This window comes from Halyomorpha halys, unplaced genomic scaffold, assembly GCF_000696795.3.
Source record: "Halyomorpha halys isolate HHAL.00 unplaced genomic scaffold, Hhal_1.1 Scaffold482.1, whole genome shotgun sequence".
Taxonomy (NCBI): domain Eukaryota; kingdom Metazoa; phylum Arthropoda; class Insecta; order Hemiptera; family Pentatomidae; genus Halyomorpha; species Halyomorpha halys.
Genome location: NW_027109248.1, coordinates 686,517 through 700,212, shown reverse-complemented (window position 1 = coordinate 700,212; position 13,696 = coordinate 686,517). Strand labels below are relative to the sequence as shown.

The window sequence follows — 13,696 nt, the reverse complement described above, 5'->3', positions numbered from 1 at the left end:
ATATATAAAATCACATTCTGTTTTAGCCAATTGAGTTTGGGTTCACTAATAAGCTGTTACGCCACAAGAATTACCTTAATACGAATAGTATCTCTACAATTTTAGTTCAGCTCCTTGCTAGTAGATGTTTTTAAATTTGGGTTGTTGGTCTGATGTCAGTATATTTAAATTTCTATAAAGGTTTTGCTAAGAGCTCTGTCGACAGCCCCTGACAGTCAGCCATAGGGACGTTGTCATCGAATATTTTAGGCATCATTACCAACTCTAGAAGCAACTTAGGAATTTCTTTTTTTAGATAGAAATTAAAACTTTACAACTCCCAGGTGGACAGCAAAACTAAAGAGCAAAATATTAATTTTATAAGTTTATTTATATATTATTTTATTGTTGTTAAATTAAAACATACATTGTTTTGATCCTTTTTCTATCACTACCTTTATTCTTCCCAAACGTTTCAGCCTTCATAACTATTGAACAAATTATAAAACTAGCACAACATTATTTTAAGGTATACTTATATAATATGGTATTATTGTGATTGTGCGAAATGTAGGTAAAAAAAAATTAATATTTTAGGTTTTTTTTCTATGATAGTCGGAGAACTGAAACGTTAGAAGAGAATATTACGCCAGGAAAGAATCAAAAGAAGTTTGTTATTTAATATAAATTTTTTTAAACAATTTTTCCGCTGTTAATTTTCCAAGAATTTAATATTTATAACGAATTTCAATGGAAGTTATAATGTACTAGTTTAAATTATAAAAAAATAATTTTTTATTAAATATATATTAAAATTAAATAAGCATATGAATGTTGTGTTGAGAATTTGATGAATGAGAGCAGTACGAAATTTCATTTTTATTATAAATAATATTGGTCACACCACTGCAGCTTGTAAAGCCGAAGGTATAAAAAATATCTCTCACTTATTTATTGTTGATTTGTCCAAGCTTTTATTTATGTCATGGGATAATTGTTGACCGTTACACATCAATTATATCCGACCTAGAAAAGTTTCTCTCAAAGGTAACGGTAATTTTTTGACTGAAATTTTATATAATTATTACTTTCAACCCATGATAATTATAATTAGAAATAATTGTTTGTGATATAATCAAAATCGTTAAGGATTTTACCACGGACTTTCTACTGTATTATAGGAACCGGACCTGGAAAAAATAGGTTTATATAGTAAATGTTATAATAAATTGTGTGGTAAGTCGATAATAAACAACTATATTTGTGTAGTGTCTGCAATTTTATTGTTCTCATATACGAATGTACATGCCCTAAAGTGAAAAATATAGTTAAAAAAAAAAATCTCATGTTACTATTGAACCCTAAAATGTACAGAATACAAATTGAGATTAACCAAATATTACAACTAAATTTAACCAAATAGAAAGATTATAATAAACAGGAAATATAATGTTTCTATTTGATTAAATTTAGTAATAATATTTGATTACTCTCAATTTATGTTATTTTCATTTTAGTGTATAATGGCGATTTAAGAAAATTCGAATTTTTTTTTTTTTTTTTATCATGAATGAACCGAAACTGATGAATATGAGAATTATAAAATTTCGATAGAACGCGAAAATATAGTGGTTTATTATTCATTATTGGCTGAAACTCAATATCTTCAAAAGTATAAATCTTTGATTTATCTTAGTAAAGTTATAAAAAATATGTATATAAGTATATATATACCAGAAATTATATATATATATATATATATTTCTCCAGGACTAAAGCTGGAGACACCGATGCAGCTGCAGACTGGAAGAGAAAGCCGCTCTCTCTGGTGCAGCCGGTTTTGTTTCCTTTTTATAGCCGTCCTCGACGTCTCGTGCCTTATTACAATAAGTTGCCGCGTCACCGCTAAAACGACTTTTGGATCAAATACCCACTTTAGGCACAAAATTATAGTGTTATCGGTATATAATTTTCTTTTTAAAAAAAAAATCACGCCATTAAATGGTATGGGTGGAAATTCGACGAAACTGCACTTAAGGAAATCCCATTCCACAACCATTCATAAAGATTTATATTAGTTGGTTGTTGATTCGGGTTTTGACGTTCTTACATAATCTAACTTGTGAAGAGAAAGAAGAGATATCGAAAGCGATCTAGCAAGATTGAAGAGGTTGAAATCCATTCTCTAAAGACGTTATTTGATTGAATGGAGTGCTAAACATGGTTCTTGAAACTTTTCGAAGACTGAAAAAATGACAAAAAATTCTTGAGATAAAAACAATGGTCGAGACAAAAAATTTTCACGATAATGGTGCGTCTTTTTTCTGCTTTACGAGGCACCCAACTCTATCGTTTCATTTTTTGTGTTTTTATTAAATTTATCCCATCTTAGCGGAAAAAAGCCCCTAGGTTAATTGACGTTTTACACATTTACTTTACATTTTATTCGATAACACATGTACTGAGTATACGTATGTAAATGCTAAACATACAAGTTAGCACATAAGTTTAATGAATGTCAATATTTTTTAGTTTACTAATCACACCATCTCTTAAACGGGAATTTCGTGTTATCCATATAAACGAGGTTCCACTGTACTAATGCAATTACGGGTATTTAGAATTTACGTTTTTACAACACCAATAAAATAAGACAAAATGCTTACTTACATTACAAAATAAGGACGCACTTATATTACATGAAAGATCTATATTATTTTGGGTATAATACATTACTTGTGTATTATACATGAGGAGTATTCATGATGTTGTGTTAAATGTAAAATGCATAAGAGCTCCTAGCGGATTTTCTGAGTAACTTGTTTTATAACCTTTCCTTTCAAAACTTAATGTTATTGTTTACTTTTAAGATTTTATTACAACATGCTTAAATTGAGTGAAAAGCGGAAGTTGTGTGAAAGTTTGGCTACTCAGTGTCTTGTCGATCTTCTAACTTGTGAGGAACAGAATCAATATGAGCTAATTGATAACAGTTATTACATTTTTATTATTGTCATACATTGCTTTATTAGTTATAAAAACATCCAAATCAATACTAACAAAAAAAACGCAAACTACGAGCAAGTAACCTAGCACGACAAAAAAATGATGAGCTTAGCTGGTCTGTTGCGTGACGCCATTTTCCATTTAACAGACTATCAACCATATTAAATATTATATCGTCTTAACATTGTAAAACAAAGAAATATTTCTCCATTTACCATGAGTTTTTCAATTTAACACCCTTTAACATGTTAAACTAAAGATCATGAACACCCCTATGATATAATTAAATTAAAGAACAAAACTATGAGAATTACGAGTATCCGTAATACCAGAAGATCTTTGAACACTCAGTAATGCCATGGGAACGGACCATTGAGGAACAATCTTCCGTACGCTCTCTCCACATTTGTTCCCTCATCGCTCCCGGAATCAATCTCATCCCAGAAGGACGATCTCCTGATTGGGAGGGGAATGTGAAACTTAAAGAGTTCCCCGATCTGCAACGGGCAGCCAGAGAGGAGATGAGGCCGCTCAAATGACCCCTCAATCAGCCCAAGAATTTATAAGGTGTCCCAAATTAGAGGTAACCCTAATAGGCTTAGTTACAGCCTCTGGAGATCCAGTTTGGCCTCCCGTCTTGAGTACCTCCTTCACGATCGAAGGTTATCCCGCCTGATGATTGGTTCGGAATAGAACTGACGGCTGATAGAGGTCTATGGAAAGTATATTACGTCACTTGAGTCCAGATGTAATTAAGAAATGAGAGAACCGCAGATGAATGGAGGTTTGCGGTAACATTCAGAGGTGGAGAGGTTTCAGGAATAATTACTACTCCTAGTCTGTTACTAGTCAAGTGAAAGTTGCACATGCACAAGCTCCAATCCAGTGAAATTTTCAAATGCTAAATCCTTCCTGAGGAGATATTCACGAGACTTAAAAGTTTAAATATATTCAAAAGCGACGTATTCACAAACAGGTAAAATACTTATACACAATTCATAATTTACAAGAAATCAAATCACATATTAAAGAACCATGAGAAACAGTGTACATAGTTCGATACTGTATTAACAATAAAAAACAATAATAATTTATCTCCACGATTTCTGCATCTAAAGATTTATTTTTAAATTCTAATTTAATAGGAGCTGGTGGTATCATCCGAGCGACGCAAGCGGAACAGGCCAATAACTAAATATATTTTATTACGTGCACTAATAATTATTGCGCATAATTAAATAATAATAAAGGCTTACCGTGTATGATTCTGGAGGGTAGACGATGAAATGGCGGAGTGTGAAGCCAAAGCCTGATGCTTCTGACCTTCTCAGCACCAAGTTTCGGGGACCTCTTCTATTTGCATCCTGTAATAAAATATTAATATTAGCGTAAAATAATAAATACAAACTGTAAATAAATCAAGGTAAAAAATGCAATTATAGAATGTTTCTTAAATATAAAATGGATACATCAGAAGAATATTATAAATACACGGTTCTAAATAGCATCTATAATTAAACTGAAATATTTTATAACGTAAATTTTTGTATTTTCAGAACTAAAAATTGAATTTCTTCATTTCAAATTGTTTAAGGTAACCTAATTTCACATTCAAAGTTTGGATTAAGCTTTAAAAATGGATATACACGTTTGATAAAAATTTGGTACAATATTTCACCAAGCGTTTTAACAACTAGATTAATTTTTAAAATTATTTTTACTTAAAAATTATTATTAATATATAAAGCTAACTACAAGAACCAACGCACATAATTCTAAATACGGAATAATTTAAAAATTAATTAGAAACGGGGAGCACAAATAATAAATATAATTCTTGTGAATATCAATAAGAAAAGCTTTATTTCTTGACTCAGCAAGCTCTTGCATTAAATCGGGATCTAAGTAGTATGTACTGCTTATTTTGGAGTTTAATTTCAAAAATCATTGAACTGATGTAACCCAATAAGTTAAGAAGGGTAACGCTAGCAAACAGAAATAATTAATTATGGAGAATCAAAAAATTAAATTTGCGAAAATATATTATATGTGACAGGCCACTATTTTGAAAACAAATATAATTTTGACAAAAAGCTATTTTCTTCCTCTATGAAGCTATTTATTATTTTTTCTATGTAAGAATGTAAATCCAACATTTTTACCTATAATATTCTGGAATATGAACTACATAAATCATTAAATAAGAATTGTATTATTTTCGAAAATGATCCACTAACAATTTTTATCATGAGATTAGTCAAATTCGTACCTTAAGCCCTTCATTTATTGGTGAAAAATATAAGTAAAATAATATAAGAGAATAATCTATTTAAAAGTTAACACGAATTGAAACTTGTATGGTTTGAATGTGATATATCGAAAAAGTATGTTTATTTTTACAACGTGTTGAGTCTTTAATCGGTCAGCAACTATTATAGGCGATAGCTACTTCAAGATTAAACACAAACAATAATAAGATTGAGATATTTAAATTATAAATCTGTCTTTATTTATACATACACATTATAAATAAAAAGGTGATGAATGAAATAAATGTGATGCTTCCATAATTATTTAAAATTTTACTCGTATAAACATTTTAGCAAAATTTGTTTTCCCCTCAAGCTTCTTATTGGCAACCATTTAATAAAAAAAAAATTTTTTTTTCTTGGTATTTTAGTTGAAATCATAAACAGTTTTTTGGAGAAAAAACAGAAATACTTCATTTCCATAGATTGTAAACAACAAGAACTTTATCCTTTTTAAATTAAAAAATAACTAGATACAATAAGAAAACAAAACAGAAACAATTAGAGAGTTCACCAATATCAAATATTTCTTTCGATCTTTGTTAACATTAATTTTTTGCTAATTAATTTAACATATAATTAATCCAGTAAATGACGGCATAAATAGTCGAAACTTGGCAAAAGAGAAATAAAAAGGGAAAATGGTTAAAGTGAATATAGCCTTCGATTACAGTTAAAAAATTCCAAAATAAATAAATAATTGTTTTCTAAATTTTAATTTAATGTTTATTTTTCACATTGAAACTGGAGTTTCTGGAGCAACAGAAGTACAACAGGATTAAAACTATTGATTGTTGGTCATATAACAATTCTTAAAATATATAATAGATTTGAAAATTCGATATAGAAATGGCACCACCCATGTCCCCATGCAAAAAATAGAGTTGAAGAACCAACTTGAGATTTCTGCAGTTGAACAATAGATTGAATGGCCAGAATGAAGCATTTTCTATATGTTTAAATTAATTAATTTTATGTTTTTGTATTATGATGTATGTAAATATCCTCATATATAAGCGTACTCATGGGATGAAAAACAGTTTACAACTCTACAAAATATTATATTTTATAATACTTTCTAAAAAAAGTCACTTGATCGCATAGGGTTCTAACGCAACTGCTTGTAAAGACTTCATTGCATTCTAACCTGGATAATAATAATAATAATAAAAACATTTAAAAAATAAGAAAAGAAAAAAAAAAGCAAAACGCTGAGGCAGTCATATAATGGCTGGGACTGTACCAACATCGTACCTCTTTTGGAAGGAGTGGAAAAAGTGGTTAGCCTTAGGAGACCATTCGGGGGCATGACTCGAACCCTACAAAGGTGACAGGATACCCTCCCAGGCCATCTTGAACAGCAGCTAAAATCAGTATATTCTACGCTTCGGTTGAGGAGTAAACAATAAAATCAATAAATTATAATATACAGTCGATAAAACTTAACACTAAACTTACGAAACGAAACAGGCCATTGTATAATAAGATAAAAACAGTTCAAGGTTTGGTATTTATACCTCGGTATCACAAATAAAAAATAACATTCAGTGTATAGTAATAACAATGTATATATTTGCATTTTATGAAATAGTAAGACATTTCAGTAAATAGAATACTTTTTCCAAAGTATGATAGAATACTTTTTTCAAACAGAAGGCAGCTTTTCAGTGAGTATGTTGAAATAAAACTTTATTAATGATTTTTTCCTTTAATGTTAATCTACAGATGTCTGTTTAATGTTTTTTTTGCTCTGGTAAAGGCCAGACATTTAGGCCGAAACGTCGCACTGTGGTGGAAATTGTAAAAAAAAACAACCAAAAAAACACCAAAATGAAATGTGTGGTTTCTTATATTTAAATACCTATAAAGGTATTCACCGTAATTGGTGCCCATCAAACAATATTTGAGAGCCATAGACCTAATCATACAGAAGTATTTCGGCATTGGTAAAAAGGAAGTTTTACTAGTTGATTTTTTTTTTTAAACTATCCACAAAAAATATTTAGACCAAGCCAATACCAAAAGTTATGTACATTAACTTTGTAGTTGTATTGTAGTTTTTTAAAAGTGGGTTTGTTTCTTGAAATATTTTTTTCTAAATTTCTAGAGCCTTTTATTTTATGAATTTAATACCGGAAAAATTCGTTTTTGGACATTTTTGCGAGTTAAGAAAAAAATAGCTTTATTAACCTTTGTGATGAGACTATTTTCCCATTAAAGTGTACATATTAGAGCAACGTTTGTGTAAGTTTCATTGACGTATGAAGTCAGGGGCTTTGTTGAAAGGTGTAACCAAAATAATGTGAGAACAATAATCAAATTAACCACTATGATTCGGAATAACATTATATTTGTAGTGGCAAGATTTTTAACGACTTCAGCGGCAATAGTCGACGTTAGCAAAGAGACTGTATGAAATGGGTTTACCACTGTCGAAATTATTATCAACATTTTTATTTATCTAGTATATTTCTTTTAAATCTATTTTTATTTATAATTCGTTTAATGTCTCATTATTTTACATTTGTTTTAGTGGCAAACCCATTTGAAATCTCTTGCCATATGATCAATTACTAACAATTAATAATGAAGAACTAGGTGTGTTTTTTCGTTGTCTAAAAAAACTGAATATTACTGTAGATAATAATTGTGAATGTATTGTTTTATATTCAAGTATAAACATTTTTGTTTTGACTAATAAAAAGTGTATCTCGATTCATCATTACTATAGGAACACGCAGTGAATATTATATTAAAAAAAAACCCTGAATAATTTTTAAGTTCATGAGAATAACAAAAAAATTTAACAATTTAGAGGTTTTTGCACAAAAAAGTAAGTTTCCTACCATTATGCACAGGGACAAATAAAATAGGTTTCGCTTATTTGTGTTATTACTCCACTAACCATGTCCACGTCTCCCCGAACATCTCACAAAATAAAATTTTACACTTTATATTAATATTGTAAAGCCTTCACAGTCAGGAAACACGTCTGTTGAAATGAATACTTTTGCTGTTAGGTCCGTCCCTTATGCACCCTAAACAAGTACAACATATTTGGCGACAAAGACAACAGTATTGGCAGGTCTAGAGTACAAAGGCAGCAGCCAGAGAGAGAATGTAATGGCCACTGACCCAAAAGGGGCACCACTTCTGGAACAGTGCACGCTTGGTAATCTACAATCTCTTTCTCAAAACATACAATGAGGATTTTTTTCTGTTCATTTTTATAAATTACAAAACCTTATGATCATATCAAATAAATATATTTTCTTTTTTAATATAAAAGTTTATCGATGGAAACCACTATTCTTATAATAGTATAGGGAAAATAAATCTGCAAATAATTTATTTTTTATTAATTTATTAACTAATTTTAAAAGTTAGTTTCTACCACAGTTATACGGAAATGTATTTCTGGCTAAAATTCTAACTAATTAGTTTAATACATTAATAATTTAATTATGTAACGAAATTTGATTTTCGTCCTTAACACCTAAATGTTCCTTACTAGTGAAAAAGAAATTACAGAACTTTATAATAAGATACAATAGACCGAAATATAAGAAATGAAGAACAGCTTCAAATTCTGTGTCGAATGAGAACCATAACTTATTAATGCGACCAAGTAGTAATAATTATGTAGCTACGTTGTAATCCATTAAGCATCACTTAACAGCTATTGGTGCCCAATAACTAACAAGTAATAAAAATCAGGAATACGATATCCAAACTAAATATTTTCATTTAATCAATTTAATTAAACTATTAAGATTTCTACAATAAGAAAATAATTATAATTACTGACGAATATACATTATCCGTAAATAAATCTATTATAAATTAAATATTACAACAGCATAGCTTTGAAATAAAATGTACCTCTCTTAACCTGATTCAATGTTTGGCTTGAAACTTTTTAAAATAGCTATTTTAGATATTAGATATTTATGACACGCTAAAAACTCTTTGTACATGAAAAAATATTGTCTTTCTATTTAAAATTTTCTGTTGTCTAACTTTGCTTAGAACTTGGTTGAATACCCGCTTAATAGTTTATAACATGTAATAACTCTCATCTTGAAGAATATTTATTTGTTCCCAAAAAATGCCTAAGCCATTCGCAAACTCACTGTAAAGATATGCATAATTGAGAAAATAAACATCACATAGGAATCTTATCGGTAAAGATAAGAAAATACGATAAAAAAAAACCTTAAAGACGCGCCCCGTAAGCATACATATAACAATATCGTATTTTGAGAGATGACTGGTTAGCCACGAGATAACATCTCTATCTCGGGTAATGCTTGCTCCTTAAGTATCCTGTATAATGTATTCATGATATATCTACCTCTATATATCACTATAATGTATAATACAGATGTCATATAAAGAGATCTTACAAGCTTGAAAACAGTATTAATTTTTAGAAAACATTCCCGAGGAGCGTTCAGGAATGGTCAAGAGCATTTATCAGAACACTGGAGAGGGTTTTATAAGCCTATGCTCGGGTAGAGTATATTAAGAACAAATGAGTCCTCTAGTTCCTAAACCAGAAGAACGGTAATAAATCATAAATTATTATTATTTTTTTTTTGTTTCTTTGTTTATTCTTGTCTTCTTTACATGCCATTCAAGGTTAATATGTAGAGTTGAACGAGTTGAAACCTATAAAAATTAGTAAAAACTATAACAGTTTTTTCTTTCTTTTGTTTCATAAAGTAGCTTTTTATTTCTTTTCGTATGATAAAGTATTGCTATAAAAAAAAATTAGATTAGTATTTTATAGAACGGAATACATGTCTTAAGGTACATTGAATCCAAATAACCAATATTTGATCAGCCTAATTCAGAAATGAAAATTAGTAGGAAACTGAAATTATTTATTTAAGATAAAGTATATGCCTGGGATACAGAGCCAAAGTGAGACATAATATTGTCAATTTTACACTTTTCTTTACCAGTTTTTAAAAATGGCTGAAAAGAATTCGTTTCAACTTTGAAAAAAAAAAACTAGGGTTTAAATAGGTCTGAGTTTAAATGTCGATTTTTATAACAGCTTTCTTAAAAGTACCTTCTTTTCGTACCCTTTAATAAATTATATTAGTACACCATACATATATAATACGTGAATGCATTATATATGCTTTTACAGAGTTTTCTCCCTTTGATCGCCTTGTGGCATAAGGTGTAGATATCAGTCCAGCTAAGGAGGTATGGTCTAGCTATAGCCAAAGGCTACTACGTACGCTACGGAATTAATGGAACATAAAATTAATAATTATTACTCTTAAAAGTAACTTTAATTTTGTTTATTTGAACTAAGCACATCTTATTCAAAGTGGGAACTGAATAAATATGAATTACGATAAAATTTAATGATTAACTAGGGCAGCAAAAAGGAGACAAAATTTAAAATACCTAACAAAGTCGAAGAATGTAAAGGGAAACGACGATAAACTGTATTTATGAACACAAATATTCCTGCAATTGTATCTTTTGTTCCATACATTCAAACTTAGCAAACCTGGATATAAATTTGAATTATAAAAATGAAATTAAATAATAGTTTTAAAATGCACGTTATCGGGGTTTTCACAAATTTGCACGTTTTGCGATTTTTTCTGCATTAAATTGTACATTTTACTCTTTTTGGGCATTCCATTCCTTGCAGATTTGGCCCAAAACAGATATGCGTCTTTTCATTCCAAACTCCTTAACCATCCTAATCCATTAATTCTTAATCTTTCATCCTTAACAATCCCTGATAATCCTCCGAGACGTCTGAAAAGAAGATGGCCACGGGACCTTCTAATTTAAATTAATGTTTGAAGTACCACCAATGGGTGGTTTCTTCCCAAGATTTTCAAATGTATATAAAACATACAACATGTGTACTTATTTTATTTATTATTTGTACAGTTGTAAATCTCATTAAATAAATTTAAAAAAAATCTTTTTGGGGCACAGCTTCTTGTTTGTTTTTTTTTTCATAAAATTTAATAATTGAACTACATTTCTCATTTTCTACACATATATTATTCAATCTAATTTCGTTTTATGATTTTTTCCTTATTTGATTTATAGTTTGAAATTAGACAAGTTTGTGGAAAAACAATGCATTGATTAACACATGAAGAGTTGAATTTAATCTAAAAAGAAAAAAAAATAATAATATAATAATAAAATAAGTAAACACAAGTGATGAATATTTTTGGAATAGTAGAAATATATACATATAGTTTTGGTCAAGTATGAAACTGTCTCTCCATAATGAGTTTGTCATAGAGAATGTTATGGTTGTTAAAGCCTTTATGCCTCTGAAGCCCTTTATTCTTTTATCTGATTTTGTTGTGACCAGTGGGAATTTTATTTTTTTAAATATTAACATAATATTATTATATTACCTAGGTTTATTATTTTAAATAAAAAAATAAACAAACATCGATTGGTATGATCAATATGAATATACCTAAACATTTTTAATCAAACGTTTTAAATCTTTTATACAATTACTAATTACTTCAGAGAATTAATAACATAACCGAAAGAACATGTTATGAAAAATTAAAAAGGGAATTTTGCTTGGAAGAATCTCTTTTATATAGTCTTTTCTAGTTCCCGGCATATTTTTTCTAAAACTTAAAATTGAGGTAGTTTTAAGAAGTTGAAAAATAGGAATATAAAATCATTTTATATAATTAGCTTTTTCAAAGCTCTTCAATTATTAACTAAGATGTAGATTTCTGTGTGTATTACAAGCCAATGCAGAAGGCCAGCACACCTTTTGTAATAAAGTGGTTTATGTCAACGTATGAACTAGCATGAACTCTCATAGATTCAGAGGACACGAAAATAAGAACTGGAGTATTCGCAACAACGTACAGGCGGCATGTGGAACGATGAGAGGCGAGGCCGAGCTAGTTAAGATGCCTTGGAAACAACATAATTAAAATTAATGGATTCATTAGCAAATGTTCAACGAAGGACCCAGGAGCCAGTGTCGGCACCAACTTCAAAGGACACCCGCCAAGACTATCTCCAGGACTGGGAAAAAATATTTTGTTTAATTTAACAAGATCTTAGTGTGGAATAAATTAAATGTTTTAACAAAAAACTAATAGGGAACGAAACATAATACCACATAAATATAATATAATATATATTATATTGTATGTAGTGTTATGTATAATAAATAAATCTGTACCGCTACGACCCACGAAGGGTCAAAGGTGTATTACAGTTACAAGACCAACGGTTGTGCGAAAAGGTATTTTGGTCTGACTCACGCTTGACCACTGGATTTTTTCCAAATAAGTGTTACAACTCACTTTATGAGGCTAAGTGGACCCTGGAGAACTCCTGAACCCACAAGGTTGACTCACGGGAACCAAGAGAATAAATAATTATCTGCCACAGACTGATTAGAAAACGAGTCCTTAGAGTTAGTGGCCTAATACCTTATCACTCCCCATATTTATATGGATTTATAACATCATATATATATATATATATATATATTTTTTTTTTTCCCCATCCTCCTATATAGATATAATAATATAATATAAAATATAAGAAATACAGAGATGACATCATAAGAGGAAGAGTCACAACCACAATTACTCATCGATTTTAGTTTTTAAAATATTTTATTGACAAAAATTTTTGGAGAAGTTTGTCGGGGGGTGCGGTCAGCAAAGAACAACATAAATAAACAAAACCATATGTATTTATTTTATGCCGATGTTTCGACCTGAGTTTCAGGTCTTCATCAGGGGTTGTGTCGTAGAAGGTAGGCTAGTAACTGAATAAATAAATAAATAAAAATTAATATTATTTGCTCGCATAATAGTACAATTCCTTTTCAGATGTTTAAAATAAAACAAATATAAAATTTAAATTATTTTACTTCACAATTATCTCTAATCAAACTTCATTGATTTAATTGATTTCCACACAAATTTCAGACATCTAAATTTATCACAATAATTATAGTAAAATCATTTGTTTTTCAAACTGAAACTTTAGGGTTGAATCTAAGGACGACAGAGAAGTAAGAAAAAGGAATAACTTACGAAAGTGCCAGTTAACATTTGTAAGTTTTTTTTTTTTTTGTTAATACTGTAAGATAATAGCCTCAGACATACTCCACTTGTAGTTAAGTAGTAAATTTCGCAATGTATAGGTTTAGTTTCTTGATAGATGAAGTGGAATCATCAACATTCACTCAGGTTAGGAGTAAGATTTACTTGAGTGCCGTCTAAGAATTTGAAGATAATGCATTTAAACCACTTTGACTTTAACCTAGTAAAAGAATGAATAACATATAAGATTTTGATGGACTTGACACATGTATTCGTCTTCTGAGTACTACAGTCTTATGGTTGTTAGGGTGGTAT

The 13,696-nt window shown here is 29.5% G+C and overlaps 1 protein-coding gene across 1 annotated transcript in view; it reads right to left on the bottom strand.

Moving 5' to 3' along the window:
• The window catches only part of RhoGAP19D (Rho GTPase activating protein at 19D), a gene marked incomplete in the record, with an annotated part of 292,498 nt that overhangs the window by 120,912 nt on the left and 157,890 nt on the right, over positions 1-13,696 (bottom strand). Inside the window, 1 exon segment of the mRNA XM_067047479.1 lies at positions 4,242-4,349. Within this exon segment, the coding sequence (XP_066903580.1) occupies positions 4,242-4,349 (108 nt within the window).